This window comes from Camelus bactrianus, chromosome 7, assembly GCF_048773025.1.
Source record: "Camelus bactrianus isolate YW-2024 breed Bactrian camel chromosome 7, ASM4877302v1, whole genome shotgun sequence".
NCBI classification, from domain to species: domain Eukaryota; kingdom Metazoa; phylum Chordata; class Mammalia; order Artiodactyla; family Camelidae; genus Camelus; species Camelus bactrianus.
Window position 1 is genome coordinate 28921493 of NC_133545.1, and position 27660 is coordinate 28949152.

The following is a 27660-nucleotide window of genomic DNA, read 5'->3' on the forward strand; positions in this document are numbered from 1 at the left end:
AAAAGATAAGAAGTAAGAAGATTTGGATTCTCTTGCTGGTCCCATGAACTATAAGACGTGATCTTCAACAATTCTCGTAAACTTTTCCCTTCTTAGACTTAAAATGTGAATATTTCATAAATGTCTAACCCCATCTCCATGATCCCCTTCTAGTTTGCATATTACACTGGATGAATCTTCCTAAAATATTTTTATTATAGCACATCCCCCAGTGAAGAAAAAGCAACTGTAGAGGATACTGTGGACCCAGCTGCTCTCCTTCCAGGGGACTTTGCCCTGCTCCCACTAAGCATCCCCTGTTCCCAACCCTGCAGCTGGACTTCTGTACAAGCATGGGATTTCTCCAGGTATATGAAACATGAAAGTGAAGGGGAGCACTGTCTTTCTGCCTCTTTTGGCTATTTGTTATAATTGCTGGCAAGTGAGAAGACAGAAACCAGGACCCGACTTTTCTCCTGGTTCAGCTCTCACCATATACCCCTTCCTTTCTGGTCCGCAGCCTTGCTGCACTACATCGAGCTCTCCCAAAGCGCAGTGCTCTCTCTTGACTCCAGGCCCATTTTATTCTACACTCCAGCCACACGGAACTGACTACAGCTCCTCGAATGTACAGTGTTCTCTGTTGGTGCCAGGCCTTGTACGTTCCGTTCTCTTTCTGGAATGATCTCCCCGTTCTTCATTCAGATGACTCCTACTCATCCATCATCTCTCACCTTAGATGTCACTTCCTCCAAAGAAACCTCTCCTGACTTTCGAAGACCAGATTAAGGGCTGCTTCCCTATACTCATATAAGGACCCTAAAGAAACCAACATAGAACTTACCAGACTGCATTGGTTTTTCTTGTTTATCTCCACTACAATGAAAGCCCTTTGAGGACAGGGATTGTGCCTTATTCATCAATAATTCCCAGAGTTTGATGCAGCTGTTAGTTCAATGTTTGCATTCACAAATATTTACTACATGAATGAATATATATTCATGTGTATATGTGTCTATGTGTATACATATACATATATTTCTCAAAAAAAATCTGTAAGTCAAAAACATTGCAGACAGGACCCTCATTATACTTGCAGGCAGCATTCAGACTGCCAAACATATTCTATGTCCATAGTAGAAACTCAGCAAATATTTATTGAAATTAGTTTTTTAATTTATGAAATTTGAATCAAGGGTTACTAAGTCTTCTAAATAAAAATTAAGCATTATCAACTTGGTCCTGAAATATTTTAATGGTAATACATTTGCCACTTCAAGGGCTATTTTTATCTAGAGAATACTTTTATTTAGAATTTTTAGAAAAACCAAGTTTCCCTTCCTGGAAAGGTCTTTATGAACATTACCAAGTTCTAAGGTTCCATTAAAGGTCTAAGATTCTATTAAAAGATAAGTATAAAATCCTCTCTTGATCTTATTTAATTAGCCATCACCACAAAATGGAAAACTCCATTGTTCAGGGTCCAGAGTCCCAGTTCTTCAAGAGGGCTAAAACATCAGGCCCATATATAATGATACAGCAAAGCTTTGATCTTTGGAAAACAGTGATTTTTTAAAAATATGAAATCCTGGCTTAAATATCTTCAGTTTATTATCTATTCATGAGATAGCTTGGTCCCAGATCATTATAATTAAATTTTTATACTACTGTTCTGTTGACTTGCCTACATCTTATGGAGAGGGGCAGTCTTAGAATTATTTTGGTTTCAGAGATGTTAAGAACTCTCATTTGTTTAAGTTAATAATTAGTTTCAGAATTGTAATCTTAATTCCTAAAACCTAGTTCACATTTTTAGAATTCAGCACATTTTCATTTTGATTGCAAACTCCAGGTAAAGCTGTCACTAGATAACTAGAAAGTAAGAATTCAATGGACCAATGTGTGCAAAACAGCAATGGGGACTGGTGCCCTCCCAATAATAATAGCTAATCTTTATTTTTAAGTTCCAGGGCTCAAATGAAATGAAATTACTGTTTAGTGCAGGAAGTGTTGTGGTGTTCCTGTTTGGTTCTGGTTCAAAACTTTTATAAAATAAATGTACTTGCTTTATATTACAATAAATAAATGGCAGTGCTTTCAAACTTAATTACCTATCAGGAGAAAATGACAGGTAGTTCAAGGTACAGTCGCTTAGTGTGGCTTATTCTGGTTTAGGGAACATTGTTCAGTGTGCTGTAAATATCTGTTTTGGATGTCTATTATATCTTGGCTATTATTGAAGGCAAATGTTAATTTGTAAGGTGTCTTTTTATTTACAGATGCCCCGACTGAACATTCTTGAAAGCTCCGACAATGGTAGACTGACCAACCAAAGGTTAAGCCTCTGATCAGTGCAGGTTAGTTTTGGTCAGATGTGAAAATTAAGGGGTCAAATTCAAATTTAATTACTTTTGTGGTATCTGCATGATGGAATTTATTTTCCAGAACAGTTGTTAACTCATTTTTTTGCTTACTTCCCACCCAAGTTTTTCATATTTCTTGCCAATTTCCCTCCCAAGCTTTTTTTTTTTCTCTTAGTAATTTCTTGCCAACTTCCCTCCCATTTTTTTTTCCCTTCTTGTGACTTAAATAGGAAAACTGTCAAACAGTGGTAGAACAGAAAACACAAACAGATTTTACTTCTTTAACTTACATAGTAAATATTTTTATTACAATGCATATGTAATGGTTGTCATGACAAATATCTACTTAATGAGGACCATTTTGCAGTTACAAAAGGATTGTAACAACTTTGTGGAAACCAGTTACATATCTTAAACACCTAACCTCTTCTCACATCCCTCACGCTACCTCCCACCACAAACTATTATAAAAGCTAATTACTGCTCCCAACCAGGTACTTTTACAAGCAAGTGAATCACTAAATAAAGACAGTCCATCACTTTCTACCCAAACACTGGTCTGTCGAGGATCTGTTGCTGTCAGCTGTGGGGCTGTGTGGTAGGATAAAGGATTGGAGAATTGCAAAGCAGCGCTATTCTGGAAATGTTTTTAAAGGTAAGAGGACAGTGAAGTCTGTCACTCTTTCAATAATGAAATATGATTATAATCTCCTTAAGGGATAAGTAAGTTAATGTGGGCCCAATTTTATTGATTCCTCTTTTACAGCTAGCAAAGTTTTTAGTGCTGGTTACAAAAGTTATAAATATTTAGAAGGATTCTAAGGGTAGTTTAGGTACATAGAAAGAAAAAAAATGTGAGGATAAGTTATGGGAACAGGGATACAAAATAGCACTTTAAAAATAACTATTAATTTGTCTAGAAATCCATTCTACTATAATCTAGATCCCAAGTAGGACATATAAGCAAGACATGGAGAAGATCCTGAGAGGGGAGCCCTGCAGGTGAAGAACCTGCACAGGACTCGTTCACTCCTGTCCGCATGTTACAATTTATTCTATCAACATAGCACTGTCTCCATGCCCTTCCCTGTGATAAGGTCTTCAAGCAATCCCACTGAGTGAATAGTTTTCAACCACAAACTGAAATCGGAAAACTATGTGAACTATGTTGCGCCGGCCTTTTCCTATCTGAGCACATTTACAACTACCTGCCAACTCCTAGGACACCAAGCATCATTACATACGCAAGTGCTTAGTAGATATTAGAGCTGAACAAAAACACAAAAATGAGGAAGAAAATACTCCGCCTCATCTCCAGTTCCAAGTCTAGATGTGGTACATGAAGAAACACATCAGCTCTGGCAGTCAAGTGAAAACATACTAAATCGGGGAATGTTTGTATTTGGTAACAGGGGCCATAGAGAGAACACACTGAGGGAGTCTTTGGCTGACACCAGCTGTTAACCATCAAAGGATTTGGTAGGTATTTTGTGCTCCTATGCGCAAATCTCCTCTATGCTTAAAAAAATAAAATCTTCATTCTGGAATGTTCTCACTGGACTTACACAAAAATTGGAAACTCTGAAGTCATTGAAAATGGGAGACATTTTTGATTTTGACCATCAAGATAGTCTAGCACTTTTAATTATTTTTGTTACTCCCACTCCCAGCAATAACCTACTGCCATGTCATTGTCTCCTCAAACTCTGAAATTGTGAGGCTCAGAGAACATTTTCTGAGCAAAATTCTTACAACTGACATGCCCTGAAAATATTTCTGAAACAGTCATCCAATAAGAATTCATCCTTCTCCCTGTCAATGGGCTTGATGGAGTATACCAAAATAGAATTTTTAGAATTGCTGTTCTCAAGGAATTTACCATGTAGTTGGATAGATAACAACACATAGGAAACATTCAGCAAAGAGAAGAGAAATGAATATACTAATACACTCATTGTACTCACTACATTTGCCAGTTTAAAGAACAGGAATTTAGGAGATGTTGAATTTTTTTGCTTATCATAAGATGACTGGGAAGGCTAAATCAGTTGCAGGCCAGGAAGAAGCAGGGACTGACTCAGGAATGGTTAAAAATGAAAAATTATGTGTTTTATTTGACACTTTAAGGCCAAGAGGAAGAAGAGTGAATTGTACATTAAAAAAAAGAAAGTGGAGGTCCTCATGATTAATAATTATTTATTATAGCCCATCCAGTGGTGTCCTCCACTGGTACTTTGTTAGTGAGACCTGTGATCCCTCTGCTCTCAGTTCTGTGTAACTGAGCTCCACATCCTTCCTTCCAACCCATAGCATTTCTACCTGTCCCTCTTTCCAATTACTGTTGTGCAAGGAACCCTTAATCCTAAACCAATTTCCCTTCTCTTCTAATTCCTTAAGGAAAACAATATTCACTCCTTCCTACAGGCTCATTTTTCCTGATGCTTTTTCCTAAAGTACACAAATATAAGATTCCTCATCTTCTCATGATTCCTTTGCCTAACTCTTGTCTCTTCCTGTCCATCACTGCCCGTTATCTGGATTACTGAAATATCTTCCTATTAGTCTCTCTCCTAGTTAGAATAGCATATAGTACTACTGCTGCTGCTAATAATTGCTGTTTTACTTATTATGTACTTTCTATGTGCCAGAAGAATCCACAAAACCCTATAAAATAGGTAATATCCTTATACTATAGAGGATAAAACTCAGTATACAGCAAGGTTAAGTTATTTTCTTCAGTAATCCAGCCCATCAGATTTCAAAACCTATGTTCTTTCTGAAATCCCACAAAGCTTCGAATCCTGTCCATCTTAATTCTGCTTCTCATATCACAGCCCAAGTGATATATCTAAATTGCAAGACTGATTACATCACCCTCCTGATTAAAACTCTCTAAGACCAAATTCCTGAGACTGGCATACAAGGTTCCCACAACATGGTCTTCCAGCTTCACTATTCCCCCTACACTCTTGTTTTAACAAGATGCTTGTGGTTTCCTACACTAACCAGATGGTTTCATATCTGGTTATGCTGTTCATACAGTTTCCTCTGTCCAAAATAGCTTTCCATTTTCACTCATTCTTCAAGGTGTTCTTTTTTAGAGACAATCTCCCTGAACTGTCCAGGCAGGCTAAAAGCCCTCAACTGGGCTCCTGTAGTGCCCTAAGAGTATTTCTATCCCAGCATGTGCTATATTATATTGAAATGGTCTCTTTGTGTATGTTTTCCCCAACCAGCCTATAAGTTCTTTGAGGGAAGAGATAACATAGTTTTAATTAAAAAAAAGAGAGAGAGAAAAAAGAGGACACTAATGAATTCATCTACAAAACAGAAACAGACTCACAGACATAGTAAGCAATCTTATGGCTACCAGGGGAAAGGGGGTGGGAAGGGATAAATTTGGGAGTTTGAGATTTGCAAATGACAACTACTCTATATAAAAATAGATTAAAAAAAAACAAATTTCTTCCATATAGCATAGAGAGTTATATTCAATATCTTGTAATAACCTTTAATGAAAAAGAATATGAAAAAGAATACACCTATATATACGCATGACTGGGACATTATGCTGTACATTAGAAATGGACACATTGTAACTGACTAAACTTCAATTTTAAAAATGAAAAAAAAAATTTCATTTTGTAACCACTCTGCCTCCAGCACAGTAAACAGTGTCTGGCCTAAGGTAATTACACAAGTAATGTTGTAGGGTCTGAAAGGGACACAGAAACCAGAATCAACTCCTAACCCCACTGGCATTTCGGAGCATGGAACCAACGTGCCTACACTCCAAACCTTGAGGATCTTATGCCATCTGTTTTCTTCCACAGAATATTCCAACTTGTGTTGACTGGGTCACACAGATCAACTACCATTTCTACATATAACCTCTTTTATACTTTCTCTTGTAACTACTTTAGTCAACATCAAAATTCATACTGGTGATTTTTCATAATTCTTTGGCTTTATGGTTCTCCTCAATAACACCAACCTCCATCTTGTTTCCACAGCACTCACTCACTAACAAGAACTGACTCTCAGACACATTGATCTCATGTCACTTTCTCTGGCAGTATTCTCCACTTCAAAAGGAAGTAGAGACAAGCTAATGTTTACTGAATGGCCAATTTGCACCAGATGCTGTGCTAGGCACCTTCTATTTATCTCACTTAATTTTCTCAATAATCCAGTGACCATGACTCATTAATCTTCCACTTCTTCACATCAACCTCATCTTCTCTCTACGTTATCGGCAGTTCTAATGCTCCTAATCAAAAAATTCCTCTGAGGCCATAAGTTTCACTCTTGTCACCATCTGCATTCCACTGAGAGTCATTCCATCAAAGGACATTAGCTTTGTGTCTCTCCTGCAGGTTGTCCTTATGTTAGACAGACTCAGATCAATTCCTGTGCATCCTCCTTTTACTCTTATAGAAATGCTTCTTTTTTTCTATTAGAGCAACCATTACATTTTTTACTGATATATTTTTTCCTACTGGCCCATAAACCTCCAAAATATATGGATCTTGTTCTATTTATAGTTTCATAAAATACAGCAAGTCTCAGTGTTTTCAAAATGAAAACTCTTTACCTTCTTCTAGTTTTAAGTTTATTTAGGCACAGAACACTGTATATGTATGATTCCATTTATGTAAAATATCTAGAATAGGAATATTTTAGTAATAAAATGTTGCTTGGGGCTGGGTGGAGGCTTAGGTATGAGGGAACATAAACTGATTGCTAACAGAGTTTCCTTTGAGGAGTCGATGGTTGTACCACCCTAAGAATATACTAAAAATAATGAATTATACACTTTAAAAATAATTTTAAGGCTGGCCATGGAATCAGAAAAAAAAAGAATATGTTTTTTCTCTTATCTTCTTTTCTTCATTATTGTAACAGATTTTTTAGGATACAATTCACATACCATACTAGCATTCACTAAAACACAGGTCAAAAACAAAACAAACAAACAAACAAAAAAAAAAAAAAAACAAAGAAAAGAAAAAGCACAGGTCACTATGCTATGCACTCTTTAGAAAATGGACCACATCGTATTCAACTTGGCATTCTCAGGACCTCGCACAGTATTCAGAAGGCAGTAAATGCTCATTCTATGAATGAGATACCTAAACCTCTGAATTTACTACTACTAACATAGCTATGCTATATTTGGGCTAAATATACTTTTATAGGTTTATTTGGGGGAATCAAGCCACCATTTATAAAATCATTTCTTTGGGAAAAGGTACATTCAAAGCAAAAAAATAAAGCCTACCAGAAACCTTCCAACACCTTTTCACTAATAAATAAATAGAGCCTATGATTTATCTTGCAGGGCACTACCACTCCTACCTCCCAGTCGCCTCCTAGACAAATACCTGTGTTCTCTGGAAGCATGCAGATTTTTTTTAATAACAGATTTAATGAGTGTTCCAATCTCTGGGTTGTGAAATACTACTCTTGGAAGAAGAGCTTTTGAGGAATGAAGAATATTTTCTTCAAGGTAAATCCAACAATTTTCTGGATAGCTTTTATTTTTATTATGCTTTCAGGGTGTATGAAAAATAAGAAAATTGAGCTTTTGAAAACTGCTGTTGAATGAGTCAGTATATACATAAAGAGACATTTGTTCAAGCATGTAGCTCTCTTTTGTAAGAACTGCAGCTTCTATCTAATTCACAATTAGCTTTTTTACTATTTTTCATGCACTGAATTTTGTTTCATTTTATCCCCACTGCAATTTTTTTTTTCATAAAACATGACTTAAAGGAATCCACTAGTGTCAAATGCCATCAGGGATAGTGATTTGAATCAAGATCACCATTTAGGCAATCCTGTCTATAAACCTCATAATGTGGTATTTTCCCTATTGATACACCTCAAAATGATATATGCTCTACCATTTACATCAATAATTATTGAACCCTTCATCATACAATTTATGTATTAAATAGTACAAGAGCCATATTCTGGCTTTACTTGGAATACTTTTTGTATTTCCAGACAATTAGCTCATTCTCCAATATTGTTATGAAGTAATTCAATAGCATCGTCTTAATTTTGCCTCTGTTTCAGAGAATGACAGTCAAATTTCAGAGAATTTCAGAGAATTTCAAAGGTTATATGGTTATATATTCAAGGCCAAAGGATGAGACAGAATCACAACTTAATCTCTTATTCTCTACTGGCAGGTTTCATCAGGCTATGGTGTTATTAAAATAATTAAAATCCTCGTATGTAATTCTGAAGTATCTTTTAAAAAAATACATGCCATGTAAGTGCCCAGTGAGGAAATTGTGTCACTAATGAGAGAACAAAATTCTTACCATTTCACAGAGTTCTTCTGGTAACTAGACCATCATTTAAAAAATAACTGTACTTTCTTTATGTTTTTGCAAGCTTCTTAGAGCAGAGGTCGTAAATTTTATTAATTAATTTACTCACAGTAGTTTACCCATAGTGGAAATGTGATTAATATATGCAGATTGACTGACTGAATAAGAAGTTAAACAAATAATTTAGGTAGTTTGAAGGTTTCATATGCACAATTAGAAATCTGTCACATAAACTTACCTCTTCTAGTTGGCATGCTTTGATGACACTCCGATATCTATACTCATCATAGGAGACACCAAAGATGATGTTTTCTTTAATGGTGCCAGGCATGATCCAGGAAAACTGAGAGCAGAATGAGATTCTTCCACTGTGCTTAATTTTACCCTCTGAAGGCTCCAGTTCTCCCATAATCATCATTAGAAGTGATGTCTGGAAATGAAACCATTGTTATTAAGTTAAATCATTTGATCAAATCACCCTCAGAATGCACATGCCTCTAACTGCCCTCCTAAGCAGAGGTATCGATTCTAATTTTAAAAAATTCTCTATGAATTTATTCAATCCAAAATTTATTAAGCACTTCCTGTTCTGGGTATGCTGCTCTGCACCAAAGGTACAAAGGGGAATAAAAGAGCCAATTACAACAGCGTGTGATGAGTGCTATGAGAGAGGGAGCGCCTACTTCAGGTTGTTGGGATGGGTTTGGAAGAGGTCGGGGAAAGATTACTGATAGCTAACATTTATTGAGTGCTCACTCTCTGTGGGGTGCTGTTCTATGTGATTTAACTGTACTCATTTACTTAATCCTTACAATAACCCAACAAGGTGGATTCAATATTATCCTCATCCTCTAAAGGAGATTAGTCAAAAAGAGGTATAGTCAGGTAATACTGTCCCCATGAGCTTTCTTGAAGAAATTAGTATGAAATCATCCAGGAGATGATGTGAAGAAGCTTCACCAAAGGAACTATCAGTGAACAAAGACTTCATGTAACTGTGAATGCAAATTTAAAATAACATGGGAATTAGAGCTGAAGAACAGAATTTAAACGTGTTATAGGCCCTGATAATAAGAAAAGTTATGAGTAAAAAACAAACAAAACAGAGGAAATGAGGAATAGAGGAAATTTGCTGATTGTGTTATCAAGAAAAGCTGGAAGCCAAAGGATATCAATTAAATGTGGCAAATCAAGTAATAGAAGCATAAGCATGTTTAACAGATATAAAACATTTAAGAAAGATGAGACTACTGACTAACAATGAGTAGAAGAAAAGGAGAGAGCAGAGGAAGGAAAAATGTTGATTTTATCAAATCTCATATTAGTGAACCTAAGAAGTAGAAGACCAGAAAAATTTAACATGAAATTATAAATATAACTAGAACAAAAATTCATCCCCAGCTTCTAAAAGTTGGAATGCCCTTATGCTCACACCTTAGCCCCTTTCTCTTCTTATCAACTCTCTCCCTTGAGATCTCATCTAGCCCCCTGGATTTACACTGCCCGCCCCTACTTTCTTGAAACTAGATTTCTAAATCCAACCAACATCTCTACTTGGCTGTCAAATAGGTATTTTAAACTTAACATTTTAGAACCAAGGTCCTCCCAAAATCTGTTTCTCCCTTAATCTTCTCAATAAAGGGTACCTTCATCCTTCCAGTTACTAAGTCCAAAAACTTTGGACTCATCCTTGACTCCTCCATTTTTATCACGTACCTTGTTCAATCCTCCATCTAATTTTGTCATAGCTTCCTTAGAAACATGTCCTGATTCTGACTATTTCTGTTACTACCTGGATTAAGCCAATATCATCTCTTGCCCGAATAAACACAATAGCCTTCTAACTTATTTCCTCACTTCTGCCCTTGTCTTCCTACAACCTATTCTCAAAGTGGCCCTGTTAAAATGTAAGTCAGATCATGTTACTTTTCTGCTTAAAACCCTCCAGTGGCCTCTAATCTCCTCAGAAAAAGAGCCTAACTCCTTACGAGACCCTTCTAAAGGCCCTCAGGACCCTTTACAAGATTCCAAGCAATGGTCTGGCCCCATTACTTCTCTGACAGCTCTACTCTCCTGGCTCACTCTGTGCCAGCCTCACTGACCTCCTTGCTGTTCTTTGAACTAGACAGGCCCAGTCCCATTTCAAGAGTCTGCTCCACCTGCGACCTGAAAGACTCTTCTGCAGATATCCACAGGACCTAATCCCTCACCTCCTTCAAGTCTTTGCTCAAATGTTACCTTTCAATGAGGCCTTCTCTATCTCCATTACTTAAAATCACACCCAACTTCCTTTTCTGATTTATCTTCATAGCATTTACCATCATGTGACTATTCATATATATCTCCCACTAGAATGCAAGGCCCTTGGGCTGAGGATGAGGGTATGTAGTGAGTTTTGCTCACGACTATATCCTCAGGGTCTAGAATGGTGCCTGGCACAAAGTAGCTACCCAATAAATTTGCTAAATGGTATTATATTTACTCAATAATTTAATGGCATTATGATACATTATATTAAATTATAAGGACTCAAGAACTTTAAAGGTGAATTACTGGTACATAAATACACAGACAAACCAATGGAACAGAATTGAAACTACAAAAGTAGATCCAAATGCATAAAAGAATTAGTATTTGATAAACATGGCATCTAAAATCAGTGGGGAAAGACAGACTATTTGGTATACAGTGTTTGGACAACTGGACAGCCATCGTGAAGGCAAACAAAAAAACTGTGCCCATATCGCATAACATATGCAGAATGAATTCCAAATAGATCAAAGGATAAGTACAAAAATAAGACCATAAAATACTTAAAGAAAATATTGAAGGATGCCTAAAGGAAAAAAAAAATGGAGTAGGAAAGCCTTTCTATGACTCAAAATTCAGAAGCCATAAAATAAATTAAATAACATTAAAAAAAAAGTGTGCATGGAAAACAAAAGGAAAAAATGTGAAATTGAAGTAAATATTTGCAACTTATACCACACAAAGGAATAACTTCCCTCTAAATAAAGTGATTCTAAAATGAAAAGGAAAAATATCAAGAACCCTTAAAAAATGTACAAAGTATATAAACAGATATTTTACCAAAAATTAAAACAGGAGTGGCTTTTAAATATATGATAAGATATTACATTCTTTTCTTAGAATAACTTAACCTTTTACCCTAGAGGTCTTGAAAGAAGGTCATGGACTGAATCTCAAGAAAATGTGCAGACCCTCTTAATTCCTCCGTAACAACAGCAAGCTCCTATCAAGTTGAAAGGAATGTAGCCCCTGCTCACACCCTGATTGTTATCAGCCTCCTGTTGCCATTTTCCTACAAAACCCCAGGACCCCTAACCGAAGGTGGGCTCACAGTCTTTAAGGCTTTAGCCTGCTGTGACTTCCTTTGCCTGGCAAAGAAATAAAGCTGTGCTTTTCTAATTCTCCACCACCTCGCAAAAAAAGATATTATACTTTATTTATCATAAGAGAAATGTAAATTCTCTGACATATGACTTTGCCCAGTGAGACTGAAAAATATTCAAAAATGAAATAATATCTGTTTGGGATGCTGTGGGGAAATCTGCAATCTTATATCAACTGGATGGCACATGCATAAATTGGTGCAAACTTCAGGAAGGGAAATTTGACAGATACATAAATGCTTTGCCATTTCTAGGAAGCTATTTTACAGATACACTTGTAGACGTGCTAAATGGCATACATGCAAGATTATTCATAGTGTCATTCTTTGTGTTAGCAAAATACTGGAAATAACCCAAATGTCAATCAATGGGTGACTCATTACATTATAGAACATCCATGCACACAACGGAATACTATGCAACTATTTACATATGTATGTGTGTGTATCATGTTCAAAAAATTAACAAGAATAGCTGCCTGGGTTGGGAGAAAGAATGGTGAAAAGTGGAAAACAGGCAGAGAAGAGAGAGGAGACAGGAAAAATTTTTAACTTTTCATACATTTTAATTTTTCAGAATTTTAAAATTTTAATTAAATTTTAATGAATAATAAGATCACCTAAAACATATTAGGAAGAAAGGAGGATCAAGTGACAGAATCTTTGTGATATCTGTTTCACCAGATCTTAACATTCTTATTGTATAGGGAAAAATATGAAATACTTTATTTCTACATAAAATTCTTCTGTATAAAAATTAAAACTAGAAGTGCTATTTTAATATAGAACAGCTTGATAAACCCCAACAATGAAATAGATCTGATTATATATATATAAACACATATAATATAGATTAAATATAGGTTTATATATATTGAATACAAAGGTTAAATATACATTTATCAATATTTATATAGATAAATATGTAATGCATATTTATCAAAATTTTTGCATTTTGAGAGAGGAGAAGTTAAATGAAAATATCATTGAATATTTTATATATATACATAAAGTACCAAATATTGATAAAACTTTGCAGGCTTTGTATTTTATTTAAAAAGTAACCGAAAACAGGTGCCAACAGCTATTCCACACATCTGACTTTCAGTTATTAGAAGACCAAGCTAAGAGTACCAGAGTGAGGCCAGGGCAGATGACAGAGACTCTGTGTTGTCAGGGGTTGTCATCAAGGCCACAGAAATGCTTCAGTTGCGGTGACGGCAACGAAGAACTTGAAATCCCCACACTCTGGGGGAGAAGCCACAGCCAGCCTCCAGTAAGGAATACTTGGGTTGTAGACTCTTACACCAATATTGCTTAATTAAAATAATTCAAGGAAGTTTCATAAATGAAAGATACTAAATGTAGATTAGAACAAAAAAATCCACTTTCCCAAAGATTTTCAATTAAATAAGTTTGTATCAAGCACCTATTATGTGCTACGTCCCTTGGAATGAAAAACAAAAACATGGTTCCCATACAGTCTAGATGATTATAACAGAGGAGAGTGATAAAATTAAACCTGACATTATTGTTTTATTCAGAAAACAATATATCTTAATTGTTGGAACTTTGGAAAATCCAGAAATACAAAGTATACCCCAAATCAGAGAAATAGCAACTTGATTCATCATTTCCTTCCGAACACACAGATACATATGTATGTGCTTTTACAAAATGCTGATCATAATGTACCTATTATTTTATAACCGGTTGTCTTCCTTCACTTAACAGTATATCATACTTATCTATCCTTCAAAGTCATTTTTAACACCCCTTCTAATAACTGAATAATATACCACTATATAACTATACCACAATTTATCTGATTAATCCCCTATTATTAGACATTTAGGGGTTTCCCTACAATTTTTGGCTATTGAAACAATGTTGTGATGAATATCTTTATATAAAGTCTCAGCAAACAGACTAGGATAAGTCCTACAAATAGAAGAACTCCTCTGTTATTTTTAAGGCTTTTGATATATAAATTACCAAATTGAGCAGTGTGGGATTTACCTTAAAATGTGAATATCTTCAATTATTCAATCTTACATTTTAGCTAGATCTTTTATCTAGTAAGATTATAAAATGCTCCATTCCTAGTACAATGAAAGGCGTCCTCCTAGATTGAGTTGCCAAACTCTATTTCTCTGAGGGGTTTAAATTATTCCTAAGGAACCACTGACTTCATCTGACTCTGTCTTCATATCTGCCTCCCGGAAGATCCAAGTGTAATCCAGCCAGCAATTATCTGTTCATCAATTCTTAATAGAGTTGCCTGAAATTTAATTGCTTCGTAAGTCCTGTGATTTGTAATTTCAAAGCTATTTTTTTTACACCTTCCAAAGAAGCAATTTTAAACACATAAACAAAATTAATTAAAAAAATTCTGTGAAACATGATTAGCATCTTCTCACAACCAATCATTCTTGTTTAGAGCATCTGTAACTTGTTTATTAACAACTCCTTCTACAGCATCATTTTCTCTTAATAGTGAGAATTGCTAGTAATATTATACAACAGAGGGGAAAATAGCACTTTAAGAAGGAACACATTTTACTAAGAAGAAAACGCACGGTTACAGCTACTTTATTTAAAGGTCTGTTTCACACGTAATAAACAGAACTGGAGAGAGAAACAAAGTGTATATTGCTAGCACTATAAACATCGAATTCAATGACTAGAAATTTTCTGTAGTATTTTTTTCCCCAAGTCTCAGATTAAATTCTTCAAAATATGGCTCTTCCTATATTGGACATTAATAATAAATTAATAAATGTCTTTCAGGAGTGTTTCTTAATTTCTATCTTAATTTACATTTTTATCTTCCAGCAACACTGCTCCTTCATTCCTCCCCTCCCTCCCTTCTTTTCTTTTATCATTGGGTTTAATTCTAGAAAATATTTTGAAAAGTTTTAAGAGGATACTAAACTTTTTCTTATATTTCTAGAAAGTACCACAGCTAAAATTAATAGGTGGGAGGAAAAACTTATTTTTCATAGACTTTCAAAGCAAATACCTGTGACCCTTAGCAGCCCATTCCAAAGTCAAGAGGTCCTTTCTTATCTCTGATTTGATTCTTTCATACCCTTTAAATTTATTTCCGAGATAAAGAGGGCAAGTATTTACCATTATCTGGACAACAGCTCAGATCACTCTGAAGATCACTTGAAGATCAGTCTGAAGTCTTCCCCTGACAATGAAGCTTGACCCGTTAGCTTTCTAGCCTATCAATTTTTGTCAAATGTATCCTCAAATATCCATGGTTTATAATAAGTAGGCGTGGGGGTTGGGGTGATGAAGCTGACCAGCACTGAATAAATTAACATCCCTATGCATTTCCTTCAAAAAACTATCCCAGTCAATAATTTTTCCTCATAATAAATCATAAGCAAATCTGAGTCCATTCTCCAAAATTCTAACGTCAACAAGATATGGACCTTGCCCATGTGCTTACTGAGGTAAAATCTAAGCCATGATTTTCCTGGACCAGATCTGAGAAAATGTCTGTGCCACAGACTGATAAAAATGGATGCTTCATGTGTTCAGTAAAGTTATTGAATGCTCACCGTGTATGTGCATGACATGGTACTGAGCAGTGTTCAAAATATAAAGACATAGAAGAAAAAGTCACTGAAAATAAAAGGAAGGAAGAAATAAAAGGCTAGAGGATGCTATCAGTGGAATAACTTTTAGGGGATACTATGTCCAAGTATTCTCCTAATACCAATGGAAGCATTCCCCCCAAACACCTTCTTACACTACAGGCAATGCTTGCCAAGTTAAGATCTTCATGATGAGGTATAAAGAGACTACCTTGCCTGCTCCAGTAGATCCAGCAACTGCCAACAACTGTCCTCTTTCTATTTTGAAATTGATATCTTTCAGGACGGGAGTACCAAGAAGTGAGAAGTTACTGAAGAAGAGGCTGTTATCACCATTGGAAATTTTTCTATTGTTACTATTTTGTTTTGCTTTCTCAAATAATTTCCCAAATCCCTGTTAAAAAAAAAACAGAAAATGAGAAGATATGTTTTTCAGATATTTTCAATAATTGTTTGCAGTGTGGATGAAAGGTTTGAAAAGCACATTGCACGTGATCCAGAATTTATACCACAGAATTTATAGCACGATTTCTAGAGAACATGACCCAAAACATCTGGAAATTATAGGGGGGTAGAGGTATAGCTCAGTGGTAGAGCACATGCTTACAATGAAAGAGGTCCTGGGATCAATCCCCAGTACCTCCATTTTTTAAAAATCTGGAAATTATAACAATAATTTCAATTTCTCAGATTGTTACTCACCATCAAGTTAAATTCAAAGATATCTATTTCTAGCCATATATATTAAGGTATTTATCTAGCTATCTACTTATATACATATATATCTTCTCCCATAGGCTGTGTACATAAACATAATTATTTAATCTTCAGCAGAATAATAACGTATGAGGCCAATTTGATAATCCCTTTCTTTCAAAGCTGCATACTGTGACTCAGAGGGGTTAAGTAACCAAAGTCACATAACTAGTAGGCCAGGGTGGAATTACAAGCGAAATCTACTCCACCATGCTGGTAACACCTTCCTCTGAGACGATCAGAGCATATAAGTAGTTATTATTAAGCGTAAATGTGTTGATATTGCCAAAATGGCAAATGACTCAAATGAATTCAATTTTTGCGAGTAGCTGAGAGAAGGAATTCTCTTTTGAAAGTTCCCTGCTTCTCCATAGCCCCATGGAAGCTTCAAGGTTTGTGGTCTTCAAACCAAAGTAAACAGCTCTAAAGATTGGTCAGGAGGAAGGTGGTGTATACAGTTTCAAGGGAATGTATATCTACCTCATCAGCATCCAAAGTACTCCTTTCTACAATCAACCTGCCTGAGAATTCATCAAATGTTGGTCATTTCTCTTCCCCAACTCCCCTCTCACAACTGTCCTTCCCTCACTTTACACAGAGGAGGCAGTCTTCTCACCAGTCCTGAGTTTTGCTACATTGCACTTTCCGGAGTGTACAAAGCTCCGTGATACGAACAAGAGGACCAACCCTAAGAGAATGATTTTCTCCTGAAAGAGGATCTTGTAAAAGCAAGGCCAGAAATACTGAAGGTGGTAACATCTTATTTCACTCAAGTTTCAAACTGAAGGCCATCTATGTGTCTTACCATCTCAGAATCAGATTTCAGAAATGAATTGAGGGATAAGATATTTTAATTAACTAATCATTTGATTAATTATTTATTTTTGAATAATACATTAATTAATACAAATTATTATCTATATTTTAAAGTTACACTTTCCTGACATAAAGTAGGTCATATTCAGCTGATTGGCCTGACAATGAGAACTGACTTCACAAATTTGTTTATTTTCCATGAAATAGAATGCACTGAAGCTGCAGCTCCTGGATTTTGACAAATATTCATTAACACATGAAGACAATACACAATAGACAGGAATTATATTCTTTGCCATCACTTAAACTTATGTTGAAAAATTTGTAAATCATCTTAAAATGTGTCAGAAGTACACAGTTTTTCAAAACTATTTTAGAGCATTCACAAGCAATTAAGCTTGAAGACCACTGCCTGAGTTCTTACGATATGGATGGCTGACATCCCTCTCAGTCATCAGACAAATAAAAGCAAAGCTTTTAAGAAGTAGGCAATGAAGAGTTTTTAAATGAGAAAAAGGAATTTGTTACTCCCTTATTCATTTACTTATCTAATAGACATTTATTGAGCATCACCTCTGTATTAAAGATCACTTCAAAAATCCCACATAGGAGAATAATATATGGATAGATATTAATATTGCAGTATGTTTAGTGCTACAACTGAAAATTCACATCAAGGCCTATGGGAGCACACTGGAGAAAGCAACCAACTCAGCCTGGAGCTTGACCAAGTAAATAACACAACACTAGGCTAAGAAGGATATAAGTGGTATTTCACAAGACCAGGAAATAGTATAGGAGTTTCAGGAAGAAGCTACATGCTCAATGGTTTAGGCTTAAAAGAACAACTTCGTCTCAGGAATAGTGGGTGGCTGAATGAGATGTATATGGTAAGATGACAAAGGGTATCCTTGATAAAGTGGGCAGTGCATGCTGTTGAAGGGGCTCATATGCCATATTTAGAAGTAGGACTTTTATCCAACATGCCCTTGGACCAATGGAATGGTCCAATTTTTTACTAATAGCTTTAATTTCTGATTACAGAAGTAAAATACTTATTTCAAAAAAAATGGAAAACAGAGAAAAGGAGAAAGAAGGAAACAGAAAACGCATGTAGTCCTACCACTGAGAAGAAACCACGTTTAACATTTCAATGATATCCCTCCACTCCTTCACATATATATAAAACAATATATATGATTTTTTAACAACATTAAGGAAAAATTGTATTTAAGGTTTGTGACCTGCTTTTTCTGATTTATAATAAATCATAAATATTTTCACATACCATAGAACATTCTTTTTATGCCACCTTTTAAAAAAAATTTGTTTGCTTTTGCAGAGGTGGTAATTAGGTTTACTTATATATTTATTTTTTAATGGAGGTTCTGGGGATTGAACTCAGGACATCGTGCATTCTAAGCACACACTCTACTACTGAGCTATACGCTCCCCCCAAACTTTTTTAAATATATTTTTTAATTGTAGGATAGTATCCAAGAGTAGGGATAAACTATAAACAGTTCTCTATTCTTGACATTTTATAATTTCCTTTTTAACTTAGTCAATAGTTCTGTGATGCATGTACTTTGCTATAAATCTTGGAGCAGATCTCTTTTTAAAATTATAAATTGCCACAAATGGAATTTCCAGAGCAAAAGGCATAGTAAAAATTCCAAGTCTTTTGAAAAGTAGTTTCAAATTTTCTCCATTAATGTGTGAAAGTGCCAGTTTTCAGGAACCATTATCAACACTGTTATTTTTTGGTTTGGGATTTATTTTGTTTTGTTCTGTTTTTTGTGTTTTTATGGATGAAAATGGAATCTCACTATTGATCTAATTTTTATTTCTTTGATCCCTAATAGGATTGAACATTTTCCATGTTTACAAGTCCCCTGTGGTTGGGAGAGGAATGATTATGAAAGCCTTTGTCTTTATCTCAATCTGTTTCATCTTCTCAACTAGCTGGGTCATAGTTGATAAATCATGACATTCTGAGCGTCAGTCTCATGAGTTGTTGAAGGCTTTATCTGAGGTAATATATGTGAAAGTATTTTTCATACAGTAAAGTAATCATCCCTTATTTTTTTTAATAAGGCAGGATGGTGAGTAGAAAGAAGCTTTAGAGTCAGAGAAACCTAAGATGAACTTTAGCTCTGTCCTAACCAGTTACATAACTTTGTTCGAGTTGCTTAAACTCCCTAAATAGAAATTGTACCTACTCACAGGTGTGGAGTGAGGGAGGAGTCATGTATAACTCATCAAGGACTTGTCTCTTGAGTAATTGGGCGAACAGTGATGTCATTAAATGAGGTGGACAACACACTGGAAGGAGTGAGTTTATGAAGCTTGGGGAGTAGTTCATGTGAAGTGCTTGAGGAGCTGGGAGGAAATTTGGAAATAATGTGTGAAGTTCAGGAAAGAAACTTGGGCTAAAGATTTGCCTTTGAGAGCCATCAGCACTGACAGAAGATAATGGTTCAGTGAGATGGTTGTAGATGGTGACATTTGGGTCCAAAACCTGGCTTCAGCCCTTGTCTGCTGTGTGAACTGAGCCAGGTCTATACAAAGCCTCCCCATTCTCCTATCTGCAAAATGGAAATATTAAGATTACATCATAGGAATGTTATGTGAATTAAATGAGACAAAACATATAAAGTGCTTATCTAGTACCTGGCACATAATAAGGGCTCAAGCATGCTACCTATTTTATTAGATGAAAGGAAAATGAAATGGACAGCAGAAAAACAACTGTCTGTAAGTAGCAGTGAAAAATGTCAAAACTTCTTATTTTTCCTTCATGCCTAGAAGGGCATCGGAAATTCCTAAAATCAAAGAAGTAAAATCAGTCTGATCCACATACTTCTCCACAAACAATTTCTCTAGGCAAAGAAAGAATTATTCTCTTTATAGCTAAAAGAAATGAACCGAAGTGAAGCCCTTGAGGTCAAGTTATCTTTATAAAGAAAACCAATTTAAGATATTGTGAAATATGTAGAAATAGGACATTGGTTTCACAATGCCTACCTTTACTCAACAGAAAAAAGTGAAAAGGAAAGAGCAACTCAACAAGTATTCTCAATAATCAAGGAATTCTTTAGAGACTGAAAATCACTGATAATATTTTTTCTGACCATGAGGAAGATGAGAAATATTTTAATGGTGAATTCAAATAAGTAAAAATGGTAGAAAACAATACATTGGTTTATCTCTCATACATCTTTATGTTAACTGGTGTATACAAAGCACATTGGACTGGAACTTGAGATTGGAGAAGGCAGCATTTATTGAAGAACTATTATGTTCATGGTACTCTGCTGAATACTTTCCACAATATTCCCATTTTATAGATGGGGAACCAGAGGCTCCACAAAGTTCAGTAACTTGATCTAGATCACACAGAAAGTAGAGGGAAGAACCAGGATTCAAATCCAGCTTTAACTGGCTCCAAAACCTATGAACTTTGTGTTATTTCCTAACCTATTAGGCGGAACAAATTATATGACTTAGGAAAAAAATGAAGAGGCTTTTATACTACACTTAATATTCCTGGGCCTTTACCTCTTAATCTATAAAATAAGTGGAGGGTTTCCCCTTCCAGTTCTAACAGTTCCATCATCATTCTAACTTTATTGTCCATTAGGATGAAAGCCAGAAGCATAAACAAGAAAATGCTTAAATATTTAGAGCAAACAAAAAAACATTATTTCTGACCTCTTCCCAGAAGGCTGTAACATTCTCCATCACTACTTCTGTAGTTGTTAAGTTATATTCCAATGTCTTATATTCTTGCTTTTGTAAGAAATCCTATTTATAAAAGAGAACAAAAACATACTGCAGAGTCAGAATAGCATTAATGCATTATTACATCTATTTTACACTCTAATTGTGCTGCATTTTGTATTTGGATTTTATGAATTATATTAGAAATTGTATCTTAATAAAATAATTCTTTAAGTGCTCTATGGTTAATCTGCCAAGCACTAAGATTTGTCATATTTAAATTGCACTCTTTAAACATGTGATATTTAATAAAACTGTTTTTATACATTAAATTTTAAAATACTACTAATTCATCCTTGTTCTATTACATGTTAACCTCGATGATGAACTTATAAAGCACACCTAAATTACTCACCAATTGCCTCAATTCAACATTAAGACAGGAAAAAGAAAAAACAAAAAACATTAAGACAGAGAGAAAACTAATGTCTTCACCTTCATAGCACCCTCCTTATAAGAGGCATCATTAGCATCACTTCTCTGGGTTAAGGAAAGATATGAAGATCTGATATAACTGATTTCAGGGCATCAAATATTGATTCTAAAAGAAGAGCTTCATTAGAGACTTGGACACAGTGTTCCTAGGTACGGTGGGAGCACGAAGAATGAAGTCTATGCATCTTGAAGTCTTGGCTATAGGACATAATTTTATAAGCCTGGTCCTTGCTCGCTTTTTCCCTTCTCACCTCTTCCCTCACTCACTATCTCTATTTTGGTTTCCCTCTTTTTCTCCCAGTTTTGTTTTTAAGATCTGTTTCTTGGTCTCTGTATTCCTGTTCAGTGACTGTTTCTGTGATGCACTCTGGTTGGGTCTGCATGTCTGTTTTTCTCTCTCTCTCTCCCCCTCTACCTCTCCCTCTTTCTCCCACATGGCTATGATGAATTCATAGAAGAAATAAGATTAGTGCAAGAGCTGCTATGATTCTGAGCTACATTCACAAATTTGTCTAAATCGCAGATCTCAAACTCATGTATTTTCAAGACAACACAAAGGAAGGTGGCGAAGTAGAGATTGTGGTGAATTGGAAAGGGCAGACCCTCTCTGAGGGGGAAGCTGCCACAGCCTGTGAGGGAAGAGGACCCAGCTTACTACATATTCCAAATCTTCAAAAGAGGCTGAAGACATGATTTACTGTATATGTGATAGCACCCAATTTTTAAATGCTGTCAACTAATTCATGTGTGTGTGTGTGTGTGTGTGTGTGTATTTTAATGTAAAGGTCAAATAAAACAAGTCTAGGGCCAAAAACAGGTCCATGGGCCACCACTTGCAAACTCCGGCCTAGGGTAAACAATGGCAGTACTACCTAAAAGTGGCTCACCCTTCGCTCTCATTTTTTATTTATGTCACAGTGATTTATTTTCTGGGTTAAATATTTAAATAGATATCAAAAAAAGTATAATAAAACATTTTGAACTGTATATTAATTATAAAAATTATACCTACACCCAAGTTCATGGTAGTGATTCTACTGGCTTTGGATATGTCAAGTCTCATTACCTGAGGACTTTAGAGCTTCTCTTCAAAACTACATCAGCTTGCTAAGATTTTAAGGTAATTAACGTGGCATAAAATACCATTCTCATCCATCATGCTATCCAGAAAAATACTTGGAAAACTTTCAAGTGAACATTCCTGGTGTTAGCCAGAAATTCTTATCACTTCCTGATGACTCTGTCACCACCTTTTTTGCACATTTGCTAAGTTTGTTAGAACAGATCTATTGATTGATTACTTGAATAAAATCTCCAGAATACAGAAACAATATTTTCTTCAATTTCTTTGACTTAAGAGAATCTCACAGGCCTTCATTTTATGTCCCTAGGCTTTCATTACAAGGGCTCATCAGACCACATAAGGATATCAAGAGAGGAAAACTGCATCAAACAGGCCCAAGACCAAGAATTCATCTCTAGAGAGTTTGCTCATGAGAAAAGTTCTAAACTGCCCTAAGTTCATTGTACATGATGCCTCATTATGGTACATTACCTGTATTTTGTTTATTGCTCCAAGAGAATCATACCACGTTTGTACAGCCCAGGGGAACTGCCGAGTGACTGCCATGCGCAGAACGATGCAGAATGAGATGGTTGTGAATATTTTTCGAAGGCCGATTCCTTTGAGCAGTGCATAGGGAAACACAGATAAAACCACCACAAAGAACCCTGAGAAGAAGAAGGCTGAACTATTGAAGTATCTCACATAGGCTGCCTTCCGGGTCAGTTTCAGTTCTGTTCTGTAAAAAAAAAAATAAGGTTTGTGATGCTTATTTACTTTTCAAACAGCAGGCACCTTGGAATAAAAAATCTGAACACAGTCTCTCAAGACTTTCTCTCTGTATTCTGATCCTGGTTTCACTTTACATGAGCTGTGTGATCTTGGGAAAGTTATTTAATCTCTCTGGGCCTAAGTTACCTTATCTGAAAGGGGGATCATAATAAATGTACCAGTCCCTTGCACATAATATCTGTAAATATTATTTTTAAATTATAATCAATCATCTCAATTATTACCATAATCATATTACTTTTATATCTTAACTCACATTACTATTACTTTATAAGATTAATGAGATTTTGATAATTTTTGTTTGTTGGTTAGTTGGTGTTGTAAGTAATTAAGTGTGGATATGAGAATAATGTTGAAAGATTTATAAAGGAATAAGGACCATTCTGGGATTCCCTAATGGATTGTTAACATTTTAGAAGTTCTAGCTTGGCTTTGGGGAACATTAAAAATAACATATAAGCCACAAAGGAGTGGTTCTCAAACCTTAGCGTGAGTAAAAATCACCTGAGAAACTTGTTAAAATGCAGAGTCTCAGACCCACCACTCAGAGATACTGATTGAGTCTGCAGTAGGCTTGTAGAATCTGCATTTTAAAAAAGAACCCAAGTCATTCTGTCGCAGGTAGTTCTTGAAAAACTATGAGAGTGGATGCTGCATCCTCCCTGTCTCTCTCATTCTAGTATAATTATTTGCAATCATACTTCTGATCTTTTAGTCTGAACTACAAATATAAACTATTTTAAATTTTTAAAAATTAATTTATTTTTTATTTAGAAAGGATTTTATTCTTGGTTTTTAAACTCATGCAGAAGAGGTTTAAGTGCACCAACAGGGAGAAAACAGGGGGTGCAGAAACTGCTGAGAACAGAGGACAATGTTGCCATCAATCTCCGGCTCACTCTTCCAGGATCATCAAAACTGGAGTCACTTGTGATCCTCCTAGGCAGCTCTTGTAAAGGAAAGAGCAGAGATGATACAGACAAGTGGAGAGAGCTGGTGGGAGGGAGCAATAGCTGTGCCTGGCATTTGGGTGCTAGGCTTGGATAACTCAGAAAGTTTCTCACTTTCAAGTGGTAGAAAATAGATTTTTTTTTTCAGTCTGAAAAAAAAATGTAACCCTGAGCACTCTGATGAAGAAATGAAGTTCAATGTGCCCAACAATCCACACTGTGATTCACATTCTAACGTGGTCTAGCTTACCCATTTTAATTATTTGTCATTGAAGGAAGATTATGACTTTGGAACCTCACTGGAGTTTGACTCCTGGCTCTGCTGGTTATAGCTGTGCTATCCTGAGCAAGCTGCTCTTCCCTCTGATCCTACAGAATCCACATCTATAAAAGAGAAATGTAATATTGCCCTTGTGGAGTTATTGCCAAGATAACTGACGTCACAGCACAGGGCCTTGCACTTAGAATCTATGTGTATGTCTCTAATCACCAACAGAAAGAATAATGTTGGCTAGGCTGATATTAATAAAATGCTAGAAAATGCTGTTTACAAAAAATGTTAATAAATTTGTCAAAATTCTCTTTGATGTGTATTAGAAACAACTAAGGAAGGAGGAAGGATATACCTCAGTGGTAGAGCATGTGCTTAGCACGCACAAGGTCCTGGGTTCAATCCCCAGGACCTCCATTAAAAAAATAATTAATCAAATAAACCTAATTACCCCCATCTCCGTGAAAAAAAAAAAAACAAAAAAAACAAAACAACAACAACAAAAAACAACTGAAGAAAATGTAAGACATACTACAAGAAAAGAATGGATTCAAGAACATGTATAAGAATCACCCAGAAAGCAACACTCACCATAATAAAACCACTAACACTTTATGAGTCATAAAAATATTTTATCAGTTTCTTATAAAAAAAATTGAAAGTGACCTTATTGCCAGAAAGCAATTAAGAGGCAGATTTTCAGCCTTTTGCTCAGTTCACCAGTGGCTCAGGCTAAGGTCAACAACCCTTTGCAGCACATCCAGCCAATCTCTTCCAGAACATTCTATCTGCTCTTTTGAGTAGAAGCGATTCTTGCTTTCCCATATTTACGTCAGTACTTTCCAGCCTTTTCAGGTAACAATTTCATGCCAGATTAAGGAACCAGATTATACTAGTTAAAGCCAAACATTCATTATCAGAATTGGTTAAACAAAAATACAGAATAGGAAGGATGGATTTCATCTTTTAAGGAAGAGGGGAAAAAAAAAAAACCCAAAGTCAAAAAACGTCAGCACCTAGAATGACCAGACCAGGCATTTACCTTTAGGCTTGAGAAAACTGAATCATCTGATAATCTCATCACTCTGCTATACCTGTGTCTAGGTATATAAGAGTGACCCAGGGACAAGTGTGATGGAAAGCTCACTTGTTAACGAGAACAACTTCAACCAACTAAACAAGATCTTTAAGGATGTTTCTGGAAAGAAAATATATTTCCTTTCCTGGATTTGTCTTGAAAGGCATAATAAAAACAGGTGACCAATACTGTTTGGGCAATAAATCCTCTTTTACTCTTTCTATTTACACGGCAAAGGACTTCACATTTCAGCATTTCTTTTGTTGTTCCAATCACACACCTGTAGCTCAGTTGCCACTGTCTACTGGAATCAGCAGCCTGAATTCCTGATAACCCATGTTCACACCATCCATAAAGGTACTCTTCTCTTAAGTATCTTTTTCCTGGTAACATGCTCATGTGCTATTTGTCCTAAAATTATTTGCCCTTAACAAAATATCTATGCTCACTGAGTCTCCTAGAAACTTTTTTTGATTGCAACTTGTAGAACATGGAACTTGACTAAAGAAAAATGGTCTTGTGGCTACAGATATACCCTAGTTTATATTTTGTCCAAAATCATCTCAGTAACAACATCTGTCTGTCTGTTTCTGTTGGATATAATCTTTATTAATCAGTGAAAAAAAGGTTACTGGAGGTGAAATAAGCCTGGAGATGGGTGCCTAGTACTGATTCTATCTCAGGTGGTGGCTTTCATTACTGGAACCAACTTCTCAAGCGGAGGGCTTAAAGATCCACAATTTTTAGATATTACCCTGTATTATTCTTAAGTTAAAGAAGAACAAACACATTTTGAACAAACAGAAGGGGTTTTTTTGTTTGTTTTTCCTGAGTCATACCACATAAATTAAGGAAACTGTAATAATAGAGAATCACTTATTTGGTTCAGAATTATATCCTTGTTACTCTAGTAGTTCCATTTAAGGTTTCAATCAGCCTCTAGTATCATGATCATTATTTTTGTCAAGTATGTGAAGCAGCTATAAACACATACAGGCAATTTTTTAATAAGGTATAAATAGCCTTGTAGTGCAAAATAACACACTTGACTAACTATGTAAAACTATAGCTCCATGAAGATGATGTTATGCCAGTAACACATGAATATTGACATAACTGAATACGACTGTCTGGTTGTCAGAAATTTCAAATGTGAGCTCGAAGTCCACTGTGACATACTCATTTTTAATATATTAAACTTTAATTGGCTGATTCAATTAATACCAAAATTATCAGAATGACTTACTGTCTTAGGTTTTCAATTATTTTTTCCATTGCTTCTTCCCAGCAGTATGCTTTAACCGACTGGATATTTTCAATCATTTCTGTTGTAATCACCAGTCTTTCATTGATCTTTCCAGCTCTCTGATCTCTGTAAATAAATCCATTCACCAATCAAATACTTAGTAAAAACAAGTCAAACAGTCCACTAAGAACAGCCCAAGCTCTTAAGAAAAGCCACATTTATTTTATCAAACAGATGGCTATTTAATTATAAAACGTATAGTAACAAAAATAGGAACTATCATTTAGTAAATGCCTCCTATGTGCCAGACACCATATTGATACATTTCATATGCTATGCCTAATTCTTATGACAGCCTAGGTGAGGTGATTCTCTTCATTTTAAAGATGAAAAAGACCAGAGACTTGGTGTTTGAAGCAGCTAGACAGAGGTCATACAACTAATAAACGTACAATCTGGGATTCAAGCTAAGAACTACCTGACTCAAAATTTGTATGCTTTCTATCATAATCTACCAGACAAACTCTGGAAGTCCTCTTTCATAAGCAGTGGCTGGAATCACTAATTCATTCTGTAATAAAAAGGACATAAGGCTCCGGTATGATCATTCACAAATCAGAGCCAGAAAAGCCTATAAATTCTATCCAAAACATATGCATTCCCTCCCCTTCACATATGTGTTTTATCCAGCGTACCTAAATCTTATGAGCTACAAAAAGGGAACTGGATGGTAACATATTCATAAAGAAATTCTATAGACTGACAAG

General features: G+C 35.5%; 1 protein-coding gene and 1 non-coding gene across 4 annotated transcripts in view; one reads left to right on the top strand and one right to left on the bottom strand.

Moving 5' to 3' along the window:
* CFTR (CF transmembrane conductance regulator) overlaps positions 1-27660 on the bottom strand; it is a 156757-nt gene that overhangs the window by 81041 nt on the left and 48056 nt on the right. For all 3 annotated transcript variants that reach the window (XM_074367172.1, XM_045511119.2, XM_010947616.3), the window contains 5 exons: positions 26894-27019; positions 23049-23295; positions 20990-21082; positions 15915-16097; positions 8922-9113 (listed from right to left, as the gene is read on the bottom strand). In XM_074367172.1, coding sequence (XP_074223273.1) covers positions 8922-9113; positions 15915-16097; positions 20990-21082; positions 23049-23295; positions 26894-27019 — 841 coding nt within the window. The remainder of the gene's footprint in view (positions 1-8921; positions 9114-15914; positions 16098-20989; positions 21083-23048; positions 23296-26893; positions 27020-27660) is intronic.
* On the top strand, positions 16277-16348 carry TRNAC-ACA (transfer RNA cysteine (anticodon ACA)). The gene has a single exon. It is a non-coding gene; the product is annotated as a tRNA-Cys (tRNA).